Source organism: Leptopilina heterotoma, unplaced genomic scaffold (assembly GCF_015476425.1).
Source record: "Leptopilina heterotoma isolate Lh14 unplaced genomic scaffold, ASM1547642v1 Lhet_60, whole genome shotgun sequence".
Taxonomy (NCBI): Eukaryota; Metazoa; Arthropoda; class Insecta; order Hymenoptera; family Figitidae; genus Leptopilina; species Leptopilina heterotoma.
The window spans coordinates 4,045,304-4,067,154 of NW_025111138.1; the positions used below are offsets into that span (position 1 = coordinate 4,045,304).

The 21,851-nt window shown below is 21.6% G+C and overlaps 2 protein-coding genes across 5 annotated transcripts in view; one reads left to right on the forward strand and one right to left on the reverse strand.

The window, feature by feature from the left end:
- The window catches only part of LOC122509508, a 91,326-nt gene that overhangs the window by 53,399 nt on the left and 16,076 nt on the right, over window positions 1-21,851 (forward strand). The window lies entirely within an intron of this gene.
- The window catches only part of LOC122509502 (protein artichoke-like), a 189,994-nt gene continuing 177,735 nt past the window's right edge, over window positions 9,593-21,851 (reverse strand). For all 3 annotated transcript variants that reach the window (XM_043623625.1, XM_043623627.1, XM_043623626.1), the window contains 2 exons: window positions 20,827-21,164; window positions 9,593-10,626 (listed from right to left, as the gene is read on the reverse strand). In XM_043623625.1, the coding sequence (XP_043479560.1) occupies window positions 10,051-10,626; window positions 20,827-21,164 (914 nt within the window). In that variant the 3' untranslated portion in view covers window positions 9,593-10,050. The remainder of the gene's footprint in view (window positions 10,627-20,826; window positions 21,165-21,851) is intronic.

The following is a 21,851-nucleotide window of genomic DNA, read 5'->3' on the forward strand; positions in this document are numbered from 1 at the left end:
ATTGAAATAAAAAAGTCAGTTATTAATTCAAAGTTAGAGAGAAAATTAGAGAATAAAAAAAATGTTTTATTTAAAGGAAGTCTTTGCTGAATTTAAGACTGATATGCGAAAATAGTAAGATTTTGATTTTACTTTGTTTATTCTTATTGCACATAAATGAACGCCAAGGATTTATCGTTAATTCCTGCAAATTATGGTTTTGGTGTGGAAAATACTTGAGAGACTAAATAATATAATAAATTAAGGCAAGACTGTCTTGAGTTTAGATTTAAATTTCATTTTCCAGGAATTATAATTATTCAGAGTGTATGAGGTCTTAAAATATCCCCCTAAAATGTTCTTACAAAATAATATGTTGGTAAACATGAATGGAATGAGTGTTATATCTATAATAACTATATACATCTACATAACAGTTATACAGCTTGTACGAAGTGACATATAATTCGATTAATGGAACGTTCACAATAGGATTAGCGAGGATGCCGTAGCGCGTGTAATGCGGTATGGAGTTCCCCGTGTATCGATTAAATAAAGATTAGTGAATCGTCTGTGCGTGAAAATCTATAACTCTAGTAAACCCTGAAGTTTCGAGGATAATCGTTTTAATGAAATTATTGCTCGTGTCCAAATTTTCGATGATTGAAACAACTATCCACTGGAAAATTTATTCCTTCACCCCAACACGAAATGCATCAAAATTCAATCAATAGTGAGTTGTTATATCTCTCCCAATTTTCACGTATTTTTTTTTTTTTTTTTTAATTTTTCACTCACTAATTCAAATTAGGAAACATTTTTATTAACTCAGATTTGGAGAGTAAAAATTTAACGAAAATTCTTCGAAAAGAAATCAATTTTTTTTCAAATATTCTGATAACATTTTTCATAGGATTTCAATTTTAAGAAATATTCAATTATTCCACTCTCATTTCATAAAGAATAAGAAAAAGGATTAGAATTAATTATTCAAACTATATTTTTAGTATATAGTTAAAATATGATACCTATATAAATTAGGTACTAATATACTTTTATTCATTCCTTCAATTTATTCTAAATAGAATTGAAAATTCGATAATTGGAAATTTTCCTTCTCATTTCACGAGTTGAAGAAAAAAAAAAAATAATTGAATTGAGAATATTTTGGGGAAAAAGGTTTTCGCAATATATACATATATATATATATATATATATATATAAACGCATTTTGTAGAGCATTAAAGGATGTGCTGAAAATGTAATAAACAAATTTATGAGAACAATAACAATAACAGAAGTAGCGACTTAAATGAACCAGCTTTACAGGGAACAACTATCGATTTCTCTTGCTGAACGTCAGTGCTTGAAAATATATGCGAAATCCTCTGATACTGCAACAGCTATAACGGGTAAAATGCACGTTCCCGGTATTAGCTTTGATAATGTATCAAACAGAAATCATGCACACTTTTAATCAGGATATCAGTTTTCTCTCTTGCGTATATGACAAACTATTTCAAGAGAGAGCTGATGATTAAAAACATTTTTCTTTATTTTTTCAAAAAGCAAAAATAAAAAAATTTCTTCTCTTTAATTAAATTTCTATAAATTTCCTCCGTATGATATTTCATCGTTATCTTTGTTAATTGTCAAAACACTTTGTTAATGGTTCTTTTTGACACTATTTTTTTAATTTTATGGAAAAAAATTTTTTTTACAAAAATAGTATCAGATATAGGTATTGAATCTAGAGAGTGATTTTTTAATAATAATTTACTAATTGAAAACGAAAGATTAGTCAAATTTCACTGATTTTTAATGGCATTTCACTAATTTAGATTACAGAGAGAATAGTGTCTTATTTATTATAAAATTTTAATTTTGAATGAATTTGATTAGAAATTTTAAAGAACTTAGATTTTTGAAAAATTTTAATAATTCCTATTCTTCTAAAATAAATTAAATTTTTTTGTATTATATTTAATTAGGTAATTATTAAAAATAATGGATTTAGCTATAGAAGAATTTTAGTTAAAAACAATTGAATTTTTGACAAGTTACAAATAATTGCAGAAATTCAATTATTTTCAAAAGTAATAAACTTCATCACAAAAATTCAATTACTTTCAAAGAATTGAAAAAAATTCTCGTCAAAATTTCAATTATCTTTATACATAATAAAATTCTTTTTCAAAATTCAATTATCTTGAAAAATTTTTCTCAATTAAATGATTTTCAATATTTACTTGTTTCAATAAAATTTTCCAAAAGAATTCAATTATTTAAAAAATTTTTAATAAAATTCTTTACAGACATGTAATTATTTTTATAAATAATAAAATTCTTTTTAAAAATTTTTTAGGAAATTTGAACCATTATGACGTCACAGTTTTTAGAACAAATACTTTGAACACATTGTGACGTCATAATAGTTCAATTGCTCTTAATTATTTTTTTAAATAAAAAAAAAAACTCATCGTGGAATTTCAATTATTTTGAACATAATTTTAATCGAATTCCATGAAAAATTACAAATATTTTCAAAAGTTATAAAATTCTTCGCAAAAATTCAATTATTTATTTATTTTTTTAAATTTTAATAAAATTCGTGGAAAAATTTCAGTTATTTACAAAAATGTCCCTCAAGTCGATGAATTTCAATATTTACTATTTTTATAAAAGTTTCCAAAAGAATTTTAATCAAATTCTTCACAAACAATTAATGAATTTAATAAATAATACAAATTTCACAGAAATTCAATTATTTACAAATTGTTCAATTTTTTCAATTTTTTTTATAAATAATAAAATTTTTACAGGGATTCAATTATTTTTAAAAATAATAAAATTTTTATTAGAAATTAAATTATTTTCATAAATAATAAAACTCATCACAGAATTTCAATTATTTTTTATATAATTTTAATCGAATTCCTCGAAAAATTACAAATATTTCCAGAAATTCAATTATTTTCAAAAATTTTAATCAAATTCGTGACAAAATTGTGAATTATTTTTAAAAATTATGCTTAATTTAATGATTTTCAATATCTACTATTTTAATAAAATTTTCCAAAAAAATTCAATTACCTACCTTAAAAAAATTTTTGATTTAATTATTTTCATAAATAATAAAAATTTCATAAGAATTTAATTATTTACAAATTTTTTATATATTTTTTCGCAATACCGTTATTTTCATAAATAATAAAATATTTTACAGAGATTCAATTTTTTTTTATAATTATTATTAAAATTTTTTTTAGGAATTCAATTAATTTGATCAATAATAAATTTTACCGTAGATTTCAATTATTTTTAATCAAATTCCTCGAAAAATGCAAATATTTAAAAAATTTTTATTAAAATTCGACTAAAGAATTCAATTATTAAAAAATTTATTGATAAATTTCTTTATGAGAATTCTGTTTTAAGAAACATTCAATTATTAGGTATTTAATAAATAATTTTTTTGTTTTTTAATTGATTGGATTCTCATTGAATTTTCTAATAAAAATTGATTTGAAAATGAATTTTATTTAAAATTGAATTTTAAGAAGATTTCAAATTAAAATCTTTGAAAATCTGAATTTTTCATATACTTTTAACTAACAATTCTGTTGAATTATTTTTTTTTTTGAAAATTTTTGATCGAATTTCTTTTGAAATTATTTGAAGTTTTTATTTTCTAATGTATTTAATTGAAGAATTTGCAAATAATCGAAATTTCCTAAAATTATATTTTAAAAGAATGTATTTGAAAATTTTAAAAGAACTTTTTTTTATAAATTATTAACAATAATTGATTTACTGAAGAATTTTAGTTAAAAATTCGAGAAAATAATTGATTTAGCTAGGTACTGAAGAATTTTAGTTAATAATTCGAGAAAATAATAATTTAATTGAAACGATGGAAATAATTTTGAAGAAGTTACAGTAACAATATTCTGTTAATATAAAATAATGATATTATCACTCGGTCATTTTTAATTATTATAAAACTTGAAGAAATCGATTTAAATTATTATTTATTATTATTATAATTTATTATAATTATTATTTAAATTATCATAATTTAAATCGATTTCTTTATGTTTGATAACAATTTTATTAAATGCTTGAATTGAATGAATTGAATGAATTAAATTATTATTATTTTATTTTCTTGATAATTTTATTTTTCTCTATTGTTTTCTTTTCATAATTTATTAAAAAACAAAAATAATAAATTTATTTAAAGACCTAATTTTTTTTTTTGAAACATTTACGTTTTAATATGCAGAAAAATGTGTTAATTATCAAGTAGCTATTTAGAAAATTATCCTTACCTCCGCCTATCTAATAGTTAATTTTTGTTTAAAAATTTTAAAAATTGAACAATTTTTGAAATAAAAAAATTGTCCCATATGACGATTCGTTATTTGATTTCGAGCATAATAATGACAATGACTTTATCTGTTGATAACGAAACTTTCGTCGTTTCCCATTTCTCGTTGCTTGTGCGCCCAGTATAGTAGGAAATGCGGAGTATCGTTAGTAGGAGAAGATATGACCTTAAACTGCAGTCTGTGAACCATTAAGAAAATACAATGTACCCTCTCGACCGCAAATGGACTCCCCAGAACATAATTGTAGGGTGTTTAGCGATAATCGCGGGCTGATGCATCCAACTATATATAAATGAACTTTCCACTGCATCGAACAGGTTTTGTTTGAATGTCGTCGACAATCATGACACAAAATACAATCTATTTATTTTCTTCATGCATATTTTATTGTGTGTGAAAGTGTCTCTCTCCTCATTAACAATACTATATATTATGTATATGTCTGAAGTGAACTCGTTAAGTAATCTACGATAATTCATCATTATAATGCAAATTAATTAAATTCCTGATGGAATAAGACACGCAATTAGCAAAAATTATCTTTACGAGATATATAATTGAATTAAGTTACTTGTTTCATTTGGAAAAGTTCTTCTACTTTAAATTATCTCTTTCTCTCTCTTTCTCTTTTTCTCTCTCTTTTTTTTTTGCTCTTGTTCTTTCATTTAGCAAAAATCGATTATACGTTCGTTGCTAATTTTCAATTAATAGTTGATTACGATTGTAGTACAAGGGAAGGATGGATTTTTGTAAAAAATGCTTTTCTTTTTTTGTTTGCATTTTTTTTTATTTGTTCGCAAAAGAAATTGTTTAGTTGATTCTTTCTTGTTTATTCAGTTGGTATTTTAGTATTCTTTTTATGGAAGAATGGATTTTACAGAAAATTTAATGCTTATAAAAGAATATTGTTTTCATTGTCTAAAGAATAAATGAAAAAAAATTGCTGATTGTAAAAAAATTTTTTTTTTCGTTTTTTATTTTACAGACTTGTGAAAAAGTAAATTATTTCTGGCCAATTAAATTGTATAAAGAATTATCTTTTACCTTTGTATTTTAAATTTCCGCTTGGAAAAGAAGAACATATACAGGCGAGATATTAAATATTGATTATTTGCAATGGAGATTTTTATTCTTTAATAAATCGTAGATAAATGCTAAAAAATTCAAGAGGAGTTCAATTTTGGAAAAAAAGATTATTTTTAGAGGCATAAAATTTGAATTTAAATTTGAAGGGTGTCTATTTTTTAAATTAAAATTACTTACAGCTGCAAACGTCCCTCCAATATTTTTCAAAATTTCCATAAAATTCTTTTAAAGAAATCAATTATTTTTTAATAGAATTTTAGGAGATTTCAATTCTTTAAAATATTTTCAAGTACTTATTTTTAAAGAATGCAATTATTTTTTAATAGAATGAAAGGAGATTTCAGTTATTTAAGAAATTTTCAATTAATTATTTTTTAAAAGTTCAATTATCTTTAGAAAAGTAGAAGTAAAATAATTTAAAAACATAATTTTTCAGAATTTTAACTAAAACTTTTCGAAAGTCGTTCAATCTTTTAAAACAAATTTTAATTTAAATTTCTACCTTTTCTACAAAATGATTATTATTTAACAAATAATTTTATTTATTTTTAATTATTATTAATTTAGAAATTATTAAATTTATTAATTTATTTAGTAATTAATTAATTATTTTAAAAATTAGTTAACTGATGACTAAATTAATTTAGTTTGTAATTAATAAATTATTAATTATTAAAAAAAACAATTTTTTTATTAAAATTCATGCAGAAATTCTATAGAATTATTCGAGTAAAAAATTTATCTTTATACATAAAGTCTAAATAATAAATGAAAGAAATAAAATATTGCATATTATTGTAAAAGAATTTTTTGTTTATCATAAAAGTTTTTCTATTTATTAAAAAAACGATTTTATATAGAAATGGAAAAGCAAAAATTTCTAGCCAATTAAATACATTTAAGAATTATCTTTTATCTTCTATTTTAAAGTTTCTCTGCAAAAAAAAGAACATCCAGGCGAGATATTAAATATTGATTATTTTCATTGGAGATTTTTAACTTTAATAAATTGTAGATAAATACCACGCCTTGAAGGTATTTTTATTTTTCAAACAAAGGATCGATACTGAAATCCCTTTTTTTCTCCATCTCTCTATCTCTCTCTTTCTCATTTTCCAGTATTTTTATTTGAAAAAGATAAAAGTTTTTTCCTGTAGATTGTTAGAATAAAAAAAAAGTACACTTAAGGATGATGTCTCATTATTTAGGTTTTAAAATAATTACAGTAGACTGTTTTTAAAAAATCTTTGGACTTAAGTAAACTATATTTGTCTCATTATTATTAAATAGACAATCTGTACATTCACGAGGAAAATTAATATTTACACAAATTGAGCAAAGACCAAAAAATCTTATTTCGGATTGAACATATAGATGTATTATTTCGTTTTTCTTTTTTATGTTTGCTTTTTCAAAATTACTTACAATAATGTCCAAAAATGATAAAATTTACAGAAAAATGTTGTGGACATGCTTGTTAAATAAATTCAGGTTAATTTTATTTTTTTTTAAACATCTTTATATAGATTTACGCTAAACATTTTTTTTTTATTTAACTTACATTGTATATACATGGAGAATTGTAAAGAAAAAAAATACTGTTTTGAAAGAAATTATAAATTATAGATTTACATTTTACATTGTTGGGAAAAAAAGTGATTTTACTTTACATTTTTTTTTGTTTGAAAATTTTAGTTTGATCACTTTTGATCGTTGTAAATAATGAAGACTCGTAGAAAATCGATTATAAAATTGTCAATTTTCAACCTAGACTAAACTAATGCACTCTTCTCTTTTTTTTGCACATTTACTATTTACAAGAATTTTGAATCGCATTTCCATTTTCTTTTTTTATGCGATTCTATTTTAATTTTTTTCAATTTAAAATGAAGAAACGTTTTTTTTTCTCGTATTCGTCTATTTTTTCATTGAATTTTAATTTAATGTAGTAAAAAGTAAAAAGCGGAAATTGAGTTTAATAATTTAAAAGTATAAATAGAATTTTGGTTCAATTAATAATGGCTTAATTCATGTAGGTTTTATTTATATTCTATTTAAAAATAAAATTTGGAATTTGATAATTTTTTACTTTTTTACTTTATATCGTGAGTTACGATTAATTTTTTTATGTAACAATTTCGAAAATAATTGAATTTCCAATGTAACCAAAAAGTTAAGGAATGCTTAAAAAAATTCATTGGCTTTTATTATTTTTTGATTAAAAATAGAAAATAAATTAAAAATTGAATAATTAAAATTGTAATCGATTGAAATTTAAGGTAATTCTGATACTAATTAATTTTATTTTTTAAATTTAGTTTTAATTAATTTACTTCAATTAATCTGAAATTAATTTTTGAAAATTTCAATTGAATGAAATTTTAATCGATTTTAATTTTAATCTTTCAAAATTTTTTATTTTATTCTAATTTCGATTCAATTTTCAAGTGATTGAACTCTTAATCAATCTTAAGTTTTATTTTTAAAACCCAATTTATTTTCTGGAAATTTTATTTATTTTTAAATTCAATATTTAAATTTCAAATTTAATTTATTGAAAGTTATACCTAATTATTATCGAAATTAACATAATTAAAATTACCAAAGATTAATCGGTTCAATTGTCAAATTATTCAAATTTCGAATCATTCGAAATTTAATTATTGATTAAAAATTTTCGTTCAAATTATTAATTAAAAATTTTTAATTATTACACTTTAATTTTAATTAAACATTATTAAATTTTAATTAAAATTATTAAATCATTAAAATTATCAAATTTCAATTATATTTTTCTTCGCAGAAAATAATATAATTTTTGATTTAGAAATTTTTTGTCTTTGATTGACTGAATTTTATTTTATAAACTAGCAACAATTCGCGCGCTAAAATTAAGAAAAAATTCTCGTCAAAATCCCAATTATCTTTGTAAGTAACAAAATTTTTCCGCAAAGTTCAATTATTTTCAAAAATCACAATAAAATTCTTGTCCTAATTTCAATTATCTAAAAAAAAATTTAATAAAATCGTACACAAACATTTAATTATTGTAAAAAATAATAAAAGTTTTACAGGAATTCAATTATTTACAATTTTTTATAATCAATTATTTTCATAAATTTTTAATTATTATAAATTATTATAAAACATGAAGAAATCGATCACTCCGAGTCTTCGACTCCGAGCAATCAATATCTTCATGTTTTATAGCAAAATACTTTTATAAGTTGTTTAATTTCAAAAAGGTTTGAATTTGGAATTTTTGAATGTTTTAATTCCTGTGAAAAATAATAATAATTAAATATTTATTTAAAAAAGAAATTATTGATGTTTTTGAATAATTTTATAATTAAAGAAATTCGTAAAAATGTAACGGAACATTTTTTTTTGAGTAAAATTTTTTCCTTTATTTTCTAAAAATTCAAAAATTGTTATTTTCAATGAAAATTTGAAATTGACAAATAGAATTTATAAACATTTGTTTGGTTTATTTAAAAAAAAAAACTTTAAATTTTATTAAAACAATTGTAATTAAAAAATTGAAATAATGTAAATTATTCCCTTATAAAAATTGAAAATTTTCTACAAAAATATTAAGAATTTTTTTTAAAGAAAAAAAAAACAAAAGAATACACAAAAACTAACTTCAGGTGTGGACAGAATGAAAGAAAGAATAAGACGATTATTATAGTTAATTAATTAATTTCAATTAAGAATTAATAAATTGTAATTAAGCGTATTTAAGTTTAATTACAAAATTTTAAACTTTAATTAAAATTATTGAATTTTAATTAAAAATTACTAAATTTTTATTTAAAATGATTAAATTTCAATTATATTTATCTTCATAAAAAATAATAAAATTTTTTGTTTAGAAATTTCTTGTTTTTATTTGATTGATTTTTATTTTTTATGTGTAAATTAAAACTTTAATTAATGTTATTAAAGTTCAATTAAGAATTATTAAATTTTCATTAAAATTATTGAATTTCAGTCGAAAATGATTAAATATTAATTAAAATTGGTAAACGTCAATTAAGAATTATTGAATTTAAATAATTTTTGTGCAACATTTTTTTGTCACTTATTTTTGTAATACATAGTAATTAATAAATAATGAGAAACATAATAAATAAGAGAAAAAGTATTGTTGATCTTTGTAATTTTGTAAAATTAAATTTCCGTTGTTCGCGCAAAGCAACGCACTTTTAAAAATTAATGACACATAAAAACGAATGTTTAGATTTGCAGTTATTTTTTGTATAAAATACGAAATGATTTGACAATTGCAATTTTTGAAATACACTCAACTCTCGATATAAACGAGAGAAAAAAAACGTTTGAATCATTTTAATTTTTTTTTTATTAATGTTGTAAATTTTCTGAAATGGAATCTACCATGTACAAGCTGCGAGTTGGCAATTGGTCGACCATCTGGCAGTGAAATTTCTTCCTAATAAACTGATTTAATAGTGTTTTGAAATAGTTTCTTTTTCTCTCTCTCTCTCTCTTTCTCTTTTTCTTCACATGTCTTTTTATTTTGGGCGGAGCACTATTATATGAACACTCGAGATAGTATATAAAGAACAATTTTCTAGACGTTCAATGTTGAGTTACCAACATTGTTCATGAAGGTGGAATGTTGACCGTCTTGATTTGTGGCCGTTACCCTGGCAGAGTGCCCAGCCTCACCACTCTGAATGCTAAAGTGTCGATAGGAAATATACTCGGGCGGTATTGGTTGCATTTCCCTTTTAACAGTTTCACGTTGCTTTTTTATCTTGAGATAACCGAGCACAGAGACGAGTAGTACAAGAAATGCAAAACCCATACAACAACCAATAATAAGACCCAATCGTCTTGTTAATATATTGTTAACGTTCTCTGTATCGCTTAACGATGATTCATCACTACTTGCAACGGCGTCAGGTGCTTCTAATGTTGTCACTTCACTGCATCGACTCGTTAATGAGTCAACCATTTCTGGAATAGATGTTGTCTCGAAAATTTCCTCTCTACTTTCATTAAATTGACCAATAACATTATTTTTCTCCTTTCCATCTGGCAACCAATTGCCAAGACCCACAACACAAATTAAGTACCTCGTACTTGATGTGAGTTTCGAAAGTTTTACCGAACGAGCACTTGGATCGAGCATCTTGCCTCTCACCTGCAAAACAAAAAGAGAGAACATTTTCTTTCAGTGAAAAGATCCGTGTTTATTCGACTGTTTATTAGATGGAAATGTTTGATAGAATTTTTAGTCAGTGAAATCGAAAAAATTTAAAAATTCTGTAGAAATTTATCAGAATGATTCTATGTATTTAATCTGCGTACTTTCTCAATGATTAATAATCTGAATTAGTGACTGATTTTTTTCTTTCGAGATTAGTAAATTTTACTAATAAATTAGTAGAGATTACTACTTAGAGTTGCTCTACTGAGCATTTGATAGAATTTCACTGGAACAATGCAATAAAAAAAAAAAATACAAGAAATTTGAATATTGGGTACTCGACAAGAATAATCAGATATATATTAATTGAAATCTATTTTTCCTACTGATTATGACATTAGAACAATTTAAAACTTAATGTCTGACTAAAATCTCTTTCTACTACTGAAAACAAGAAATAAAAAAAAAAATGAAAATTATTTATTTAAAAAAAATTATATTCAATAATATTTAAAATAGACATTTTACTACTATAACAGGGCTCGAACTAAGTTCGTAAATTCCTTAAAGGTCTGCAAAATTTGCTTGAAGTTCGTAAAAGTTAGATTTTCTGAAAAAAGGTCCGAAAAGTCCGTCATTTAATTGAAAAAGGACTGAAACTTCGTAAATTGTACGATATAATTTGGAGAATTTTAGAGAAATTACAAATGATTGCAGAAATTCAATTATTTTCAAAAGTAATAAAATTCTTCGCAGAATTTCAATTATGTTCAAAAATTTTTAAAAATTCTCGTCAAAATTTTAATTATCTTTATAAATAGTTAAATTCTTCTCCGAAATTTAATTATTTTTAAAAGTAATAAAATTCTTTGCAGAAATTCAATTATTTATAAAAATTAAAAAAAAAATACTCGTCAAAATTTCAATTATCTTTATAAATAATAAAATACTTCTCCGAAATTCAATTATTTTCAAAAATTTTCCTCAATTAAATGATTTTCAATACTTACTGTTTCAATAAAATTTTCCAAAAAAACTTCAATTATTTAAAAAATTTTTAATAAAATTCTACGCAAACATTTAATTATTTTCATAAAATAATAAAAATTTCACAGGAATTCAATTATTTACAAATTTTTTTTTATAAATTTCTTCGCAATAATTCAATTATTTTCATAAATAATAAAATATTTACAAGATTCAATTATTTTCGTAAATAATAATTGAATTCTCGTAGAATTTTCTATTAAAAATTGATTTAAAAATGTATTTCAGTTAAAATTTTAGAATATAATTGAATTTTAAAAGCATTAGAGTATAAATTTTTAGAAATAATTGAATTTTGAAAAGATTTCAAATTAAAATCTTTGAAAATCTAAATTTTTGAAATTCTTAACTAATAATTCTATGAAATTAATTTTTTTGAATAAGTTTAAGTGCGGATTTTTTTCAATTATTTGAAGTTTTTATTTTCTAATATATATTTCGTTGAAGAATTTCCGAATAATTGAAATTCTGTAAAATTGAATTATAAACAAATGAATTTGAAAATTTTCAAAGAACTTTTTCAAAAATTATTAAAAATAGTTGATTTATAGAAGAATTTTAGTTAAAATCACTAAAAAAATTGAATTTTGGAAAAGTTACAAATTATTGGAGAAATTCAATTATTTTCAAAAGTAATAAAATTCTTCACAGAAATTCAATTATGTTCAAAAGTAATAAAATTCTTCTTAGGGATTCAATTATTTTCAGAAATAATAAAACTCATCGCAGAATTGCAATTATTTTTAATACAATTTTAATCGAATTTCTCGAAAAATGTAATTATTATTTTAAAATTCTATTAAAATTCGTCTAAAGAATTCAATTATTTAAACATTTTTTCTTAAAATTTTATATGAGAATTCAATTTTAAGAAATATTCAATTATTCAATAAATTAATACTTATTTTTGTATGTAAATAATTGAATTCTAGTAGAATTTTCTAATAAAAATTGATTTAAAAGTGAATTTTAGTTAAAATTTTAGAGAAAAAATGAATATAGTGTGAATTTTTAGAAATATATGAATTTTTAAATTAATCTTTTTGACTCGCTCGAGCCCTGTACTAGTTATAAAGTTAAAAGAATTTAAAACGTAATGTCTGACCAAAATTTACTCTTACTACTGTATAAAAAGTTGTAACAATTTTAAACTTAATGTCTGACTAAAATTTTGATATATTACTGAAAAAAAATTACAATTAATAGAATAATTACTTTTTTTTAAAAAAATTATTATTTTAATACTGCATTTTAAAGTTAAAAGAATTTAAACCGTAATGTCTGACTGAAATATGTTTTTACTACTAAATACGAAAAAAAACTAGTACTTTAAATATTAGTTTGATGTACTTATTAATTTTGTAAAATCTACTAGCTAATAATTATTGACAATTTACATACAGTAAGAATTTACCATTTACTTAACATTTGAAATAATAAACAATGTTATTCAATTGAAAATTTTCTCTTTATTACTGATTATAATGTTGCAGGAATTAAAAACCTAGTCTGACTGTCATTTACTTTTACTACTGAAAACAAGAAATAGAAAAATCTCGAAAATTAGTATCTTAAAAAAATGATATTTAATTTAAATTGTCTTATTTCTACAGATTATAATGCAGGAAGAATTAAAGACTGTCTGACTAAAATTTAGTTTTACTACTGAATACGAAAAATAAAAGAACATTTAAATTTATTTAATAAAAAACAATTTCATTCAATTAAAATAGTTCTTTTACTAATAGTTATAAAGTTAAAAGCATTTATAACGTAATGTCTGACTAAAATTTACTTTTACTACTGAATACGAAAAGTAAAAGAATTAGTAAACTTCGACTACTTGAAAGAAAAACTTTATTCAATAAAATTTGTCTTTAGGCTACTAATTATAATGTTAGTTTTAAACTTCATGTCTGACTAACATATACTTTTACTACTGAATACAAAAAATACTAGAACTTTGAATCAAAATTTTTTACTACTAAAATTCGACTAATTTCATTAATTTTCATTTCTACTGTACCTAGAATAAGACAAATTGAAACCCTTTTCTTACTACAACTATCATCTTCTATACCTTTACCAAATTTTAAAAAAAAATTCTTATTTCGATACTGATTTTTTACGTCAGTAAAAAAATTTCAAGTATTCCATTTTTGTCAGATTGCAATTCTCCTTTACTGCTAAGTGAAAGAGGTAAAAAACAGATCTAACAAAAAAAAATATGATCAGGGGCTTTTCAACAAGATTACTTCACCTACAGGGAGCAATTTTTGAAAAAATACATCTCTATTTTCAAAATCTCAAAATCAGATAATATTCCTTTATTGAAATTATTATCATTTTTTATTTTTGTATTTTTCTTAGATAACGAATTTTATAGTTCTTGCCCTTCTTTCCTGTTCAGTAGTAAAAGAAAGTTTTTGTCAGACGTTAAATTTAAAATTTTACCAACTTTATAATTAAAATAAAACAATTTCAAATGAATAAAGTTGTTTGGTTTTTTTCAAGTAGTCGAAGTTTTGTAGTTTTTGGTAATCAGTAGTAAAATTAAATTATAGTCAGATATTAAGTTTTAAATTTTTCTAATTTTATACATTTTTTTTTTAATGTAGAGAAACAATTGTGATTAAATAAAATTGATTTTATATTTCTTTCGTATTGAGTGTAGTAAAAAGAAAGTTTAGTCAGACATTTCAAAAACTTTATAATCAGTAGTAAAAGGACAATTTTACCTAAATAGCTAAAACTAGATTACACCTTTTACTATCATTTTACTGTGATTTTATTTTTCTAATTAATTTAATTTTCATTTAAATTTAAAATCATCGTAATTAGAAAAAATATTCTCTTGTCTCTTTGATAAAAAGTTTTTTAAAAAAAATTATTTTTATTTAAGTGAAATTCTTTTGATTTTTCACTTCCATTGAGGACTATAATATTCTCCTGAATTTTTCAAAAAAAGATTAAAGTGAGAAAAAAGGTTTAAATCAAGAAAATGTAAGCTTGAATTTAAGGGAGTAAATATTTTCTTGATACCTCTTATAGTTCTAGGTACTGGTATAATACTGAGCATCATTTTTATTTTAAGAGCGCACTTGTTTTCTGCAGGAAATAATGGAAGAAATGGCTTGTAAAAATGAAGATAGAACCGTGTAATACTGAGGTTATACTTCATTGAAATAGTAAGCTTTAAAAAAAGTTCACTTTTTAAAAATGAATTTCATGAAGAACATTCAGTAAAAGTCTTTTTTAGATAATAAACTTCTTTACTCATTTATATGTGTACGTTTCGCGAAAGAGATTTATTTTTTTGTATTTGTTTCAATTAATCTCAAAAACAATAATTATTAGTAATAATTAAGTCAGTAATTAAAATAATTTAATTATTATAAGTAAAAATAATTAAATTAATAATAAATATTGATTAACAATTGTTAAATAGCTAACTTTTATAATATTCATTTATTATTACCGATTTATTTGAAGCCAAACATATATTTTAATGTGTAAAATGTTTAAATTTTCCTTTTCGTTTTAATTACTGATGATTCCACTTGCTTGTTTAATTACTGGAAATGTCATTTGGTGATTAAATTACTACACGAATTTAATTTATTTTAACTGAGTTTCTTTTTTTAAATTGCATTATTTCCTTAAAAATAGAGGAAATTATCAATTATTGATATAATTAAATGCCGAGATAAATATAAGTATTAAGTAAATTGTCAATTTTCCTTTTTTAAAGTTAAAAAAATTACCACAATATTTTTAAAAAATCCATGGAATAAAAAAGAAAATTCTCTATTTTCATTATTATTACTAATTAGGTATTATTGCTATTTATTATTATTAACTAATATTTTACTTAATAGTATATAATTTCGGGCTTCGCACTTGTCTACTAAAATCTACTATTTACAACTTTTCTTCTTAGATTTTGGGACAATATAAACTATTTTAATAAAATTTCCCAAAAGAGTTCAATTATTAAAAAAAAATTTTTGATAAAATTCTTTGCAGACATTCAATTACTTTCATAAATAATAAAATTTTCTCAGGAATTCAATTATTTAAAATATATTTTTCATACAATTTTTCGTAAAAAATCAATTATTATTTAAAAAAGTTTGTATAAAATTCTTGGTAATAATTAATTTATTTTCATAAATAATAAAATTTTTCTTTAAAATTCAATTATTTAAAAATATTGAAATAAAATTCGTTGCAAGAATTTAATTATTTTCATATAAATACAAAAACTCATCACAGAATTTTAATTATTTTTAATATAAAATGAATGATAAATTCAATTTACACGAGGAAAATAAAATTATTGTTAAAAAGATTATTAAAAATTTTTTGAAATAATTATTTATTTTTGGATTTAAATAATTTAATTCTTGTATAATTTTCTAATAATAATTAATTTAGAAAATTCTTGTGGAAAAAATATTTATTTTACAAAAATTATTCAAATCTTGAATGTAATTTAATTTAGAAATTATAAATAAAATTAGTCTTTTGAAAAATTGTAATTAAAATTTTTATTTAAATCTTGAATGTAATTTAATTGAAAAAATAAATAAAATTAGCCTTTTGAAAAATTGTAATTAAAATGTTTCTATTTTCAACTATATTATAGTTGAATTTCAGCAAATAATTTAAACAGATTAAATTTAATTTTTAATTAGTTGGAAATTTTATAAAAATTTAATTTAAATAAATTTTATATTTTAAAGAATGATATTTTTTACTTTTAAAAATTATTATTAAATATTATCGTATTTTTAAAGAATTCTAAATTAAAATTTAGAAAATAATTGAGTTTTGCAAAAATTGAGAATTGAAGTAAACTTTACTAATTCAGAAGCAAAAAGTCTGTCACTAATTCAAATAATTAAATATTTTTACTAATTTAAATTTAGAGAGCAATAAACATTAGGAATTAAAATAATTTTTTTTATTGGTAAATGAATTAAAAATATTATTTATAAGTAATAATTACATTAGTAATTTAATTATTATTAATAAATAGATTGAGAAGAGTTTTACGCCTCGAGTGTCTAAAAAATACTGCGTCTTAAAACAAGATTTTCCTTCCCTCTTAAAAATAAAATAGACTTACTCTTTACAATTATTGTTGTACCTTATAGGGAATTATAAAAACAATAAAATTTCTGCTTTTGTGAAATGAAAAGCAATAATCATAAGCTCTGAGCAGATAAAATTTTATATATAGAATATACTATATATAGATATTTATCTGCTCTGATTTGAACTCGACAATTCAATGTCCTTTAGTTTCTCCAATTTTCGAAAGTACAAAGAGACTAATATTACAACAATGAAATACAGCAATTTGCGGTAATAATGGGTATATGGATTACGGAGCAAGTTTGAATACAAACGTATTATTACAGCTGAAACAGAAGCATGAGATTATAATGCATGACATGTTTTGATTATGCATTAATAACATTGATACATAACGAGAAATTTTGGATAGTTAAATTTAGGTTAAACAACTTAGATGTGTCAGTATTGCCGGTATAAAGTTTACTGGAGTATGTGAAATACATTGCATATACAATATTGTGGAGAATGCAAATCTATATATCCAGTCACGGATTACAATTTTCCGTGTGTCCTATTTAGAGGGTAATTAAATTTTTTAATGGAAATATTTCTTCTTCTTCTTCTTCTTCTTTGGAAATTAGGTTATTCATTTTTAATAATGTACAATTCTATTTGACATGGCTTGGTTAGAATTCTGGTTGGAAAATAATTTTCTTGGTTTTGAAAAAATTTGTATTTATAATATTTATATGAGTGATTTTATTTTCTAAAAGAGTGACTCTTTTGCAGATCGATTCAGTAGTAAAGGAAATTTTTAGTCAGACATTGCATTGTAAGTTCCAATTCCCGTAGTTTTTTAAATCATTAGTAAAAGAAAAATTTAGTCAGACAGTTCTTAATTCGTTTAACTTTAAAATCAGAGTTAAAGAATCAATTAGCATTAGACATAATTTTGTTAGTTTAAAAATTTTAAATTTTCAAAGTTCTGGTATTTTTTGGTATTCAGTAGTAAAAGAATATTTCAGTCAGACATTAAGTTTTAAACGAACATTATAATTAGTAGCCAAAAGACAAGTTTTATTGAATAAAGTTTTTCTTTCAAGTAGTCGAAGTTTCCTAGTTCTTTTACTTTTCGTATTCAGTAGAATGAAATTGTTTTGTATTAAATAAATTTAAATGTTCTTTTATTTTTCGTATTCAGTAGTAAAACTAAATTTTAGTCAGACAGTCTTTAATTCTTTCTGCATTATAATCTGTAGAAATAAGACAATTTAAATTAAATATCATTTTTTTAAGATACTAATTTTCGAGATTTTTCTATTTCTTGTTTTCAGTAGTAAAAGTAAATGACAGTCAGACTAGGTTTTTAATTCCTGCAACATTATAATCAGTAGTAAAAAGAAAAATTTCAATTGAATAAAATTTTTATTATTTAAATAAATGTTAAGTAAATGGTAAATTCCTACTGTATGTAAATTGTCAATAATTATTAGCTAGTAGATTTTACAAAATTAATAAATACATCAAACTAATATTTAAAGTACTAGTATTTTTTCGCATTTAGTAGTAAAAACATATTTTAGTCAGACATTACGGTTTAAATTCTTTTAACTTTATAATGCAGTATTAAAATAATAATTTTTTAAAAAAAAGTAATTATTCTATTAATTGTAATTTTTTTTCAGTAATATATCAAAATTTTAGTCAGACATTAAGTTTAAAATTGTTACAACTTTTTATTCAGTAGTAAAAGTAAATTTTGATGAGACATTACGTTTTAAATTCTTTTAACTTTATAACTAGTACAGGGCTCGTGCGAGTCAAAAAAATTAATTTAAAAATTCAATTATTTCTAAAAATTCACACTATATTTATTTCTTGGCTAAAATTTTAACTAAAATTCACTTTTAAATCAATTTTTATTAAAAAATTCTAATAGAATTCAATTATTTAAATCCAAAAATAAATAATAATTTATTGAATAATTGAATATTTCTTAAAATTGAATTCTCATACAAAATTTTACGAAAAAATGTTTAAATAATTGAATTCTTTAGACGAATTTTAATAGAATTTTAAAATAATAATAACATTTTTCGAGAAATTCGATTAAAATTGTATTAAAAATAATTGCAATTCTGCGATGAGTTTTATTATTTTTGAAAATAATTGAATCCCTAAGAAGAATTTTATTACTTTTGAAAATAATTGAATTTCGGCGAAGAATTTCATTCCTTTTAAAAATAATTGAATTTCGGCGAAGAATTTCATTCCTTTTAAAAATAATTGAATTTCTGCAATAATTTGTAACTTTTCCAAAATTCGATTTTTTTAGTGATTTTAACTAAAATTCTTCTATAAATCCATTATTTTTAATAATTTTTGAGAAAGTTCTTTGAGAATTTTTAAATTCATTTGTTTATAATTCAATTTTACAAAATTTCAATTATTCGTAAATTTTTCAATTAAATATATATTAGAAGATAAAAACTTCAAATAATTAAAAAAAAAATCCGCAATTAAACTTATTCAAAAAAATTAATTCCATAGAATTGTTAGTCAAAAATTTCAAAAATTTAGATTTTCAAAGATTTTAATTTGAAATCTTTTTAAAATTCAATTATTTCTAAAAAATCAAGCTACAATACTTTTAATTTAATTTACGAGAATAATTGAATCTTGTAAAAGTTTTATTATTTATGAAAATAATTGAATTATTGCAAAGAAATTTATAAAAAATTTGTTAATAATTAAATTCCTGTAAAATTTTTATTATTTTATAAAAATAATTAAATGTTTGCGTAGAATTTTATTAAAAATTTAACTTTATAACTATTAGTAAAATGACTATTTTAATTATAAGTAATAAGACAATAATTTTAATTGAAAATCATTTTTTTCAAGAAATTAATTTTCGAGGTTTTTCTATTTCTTGTTTTCAGTAGTAAAAGTAAATTACAGTCAGACTAAGTTTTAAATTTCTGCAAAATTATAATCAGTAGTAAAATGAAAAATTTAAATTTAATAAAATTGTTTATTATTTAAAATGTTAAGTAAATGGTGAATTCTTTCTGTATGAAAATTGTCAATAATTATTAGCGAGTAGATTTTACAAAATTAATCAATACATGAAACTAATATTTAAAGAACTAGTATTTTTTCGTATTTAGTAGTAAAAACATATTTTAGTCAGACATTACGGTTTAAATTCTTTTAACTTTATAATGCAGTATTAAAATAATAATTTTTTTCAAAAAAGTAATTATTGCATTACTTGTAATTTCTTTTCTTTTCAGTAGTATATCAATATTTTAGTCAGACATTAAGTTTAAAATTGTTACAACTTTTTTATTCAGTAGTAGAAGAAAATATTTGTCAGACTTTACGTTTTAAATTCTTCTAATTTCATAATCGGTAAGAAAAATATAGTTTAATAGAATATACCTAATTGATTATTCTTGTTGAGTAACCAATATTCAAATTTATTGTATTTTTTCGTATTCAGTAGTGAAAAAAAATTTAGTCAGATATTAGCTTATGAGTTTACTAGTATGTAAAAATTTTAGTCAGGCATTAGGTTTAAAATTGTTCCAATTTTGTTTTAAGTAGTAAGAGTAGATTTTGGTCAGACGTGATTAAAATCGTCCCAATTTTGTATGCAGTAGTAGGAGTAAATTTTGGTCAGACATTACATTTAAAATCGTCCTAACTTTGTATTCAGTAGTAAGAGTAAATTTTGGTCAGCCATTACATCAAATACCAACATAAAAATTAATCAAGACATTAAAAATGTCACTTTCAGAAAAATCACCCATGTAGAATTGATTCGAAAGTATTTTTCTACTGTTTCTTCTCAAACTTGTTTTTCTTTATCACATTTTTTTGTTAATGTGTAAATACTCCCGCCTCCCACCGGGCAGTTTACTCTTTTTTTTATGGCAAATAGTTTGAGAATGTTTAACGTTCGGGTTGTAAAATTTCTTCAATTGGATTTATATTCTTTGAGCAATCTGTCGTTTATTTGCTTTATAAAAAGAGAGTTTAACAGTGTTTTGGATTTATTACCTCCTCAACGTTGTCCAGAGCATGATAAGCAACCTGGTACCCATGGAGACCGGAGTGATTTCTGCTTTGCCAGGATACAAGCACTGAGAATGGTTGTATGTCCTGAATGGCAAGTTTAAGGACCAAGGGGGCAGAACAGAAGGTGTGAGGATCAAGGTCTAGGAAAACGAGACCTCTCAATTCTGGTGGTTGTTCACACCTCAAAAGTCCACTTTCAACGTCGTTCACACCAACACCGTTGCCCCTATTACGTCCAACGCCACCGCCAACTAGTTTTTTATGGTCTCGCAGCCACTCCCAAAGCTCTTGAGATTCACAACTACAGTGAAGAGGATTTTCTACGGAAAATAAATTATTATATTATATTATTATATTTCTTGCCTGGCAATATTTTTATTTTTATTTTTATTTTTATTTTTATTCTTGAGTTAGTTTTCGTAAAAAGGATTTTTTATTTTCCAAAAGACTTTTCAAATTGAAAATAATTTTTTTAGCTTTGAAAAATGTGGTTGAAAATGGAAATAGTATTTTCGTTTTAGTTGGCGTTTGAAATTTGAAAAAATTTATTTTGGAAATTCTGAGAAACTTAGGTTTTTGAAAAATTGTTATTAACATTTTTTTTTTGAAGATAATTGAATTGACGAAAATAATTTTAGAAATTGAAACAATTAAAAGTTTTGTGAAATAAAAAACCCTGTTAATATTAATTATTATAATTATAATATATTATTGTTATTGTAATATAATATAATTATTGTAAATAATTAATGTTATGTTAAATTATAGAAAAAATAATAATTCTCCATATTTCTTCATCAAGTGAATAAATTTAAACATTTTTTTCTTTTTAAATTAAATTAGTTTCAACATTTTTTCTAATATTAAGAATGATAATGTCACATTAAGATATTTTCGTTATGACACAGGCTTTTAATTATATCTTCTTATCTAAATATTTTATACTTTCGTGCGTTTGGTCATTATATCAACAACGCTCTAAATCGAGTTTTACTTCCACATCAATT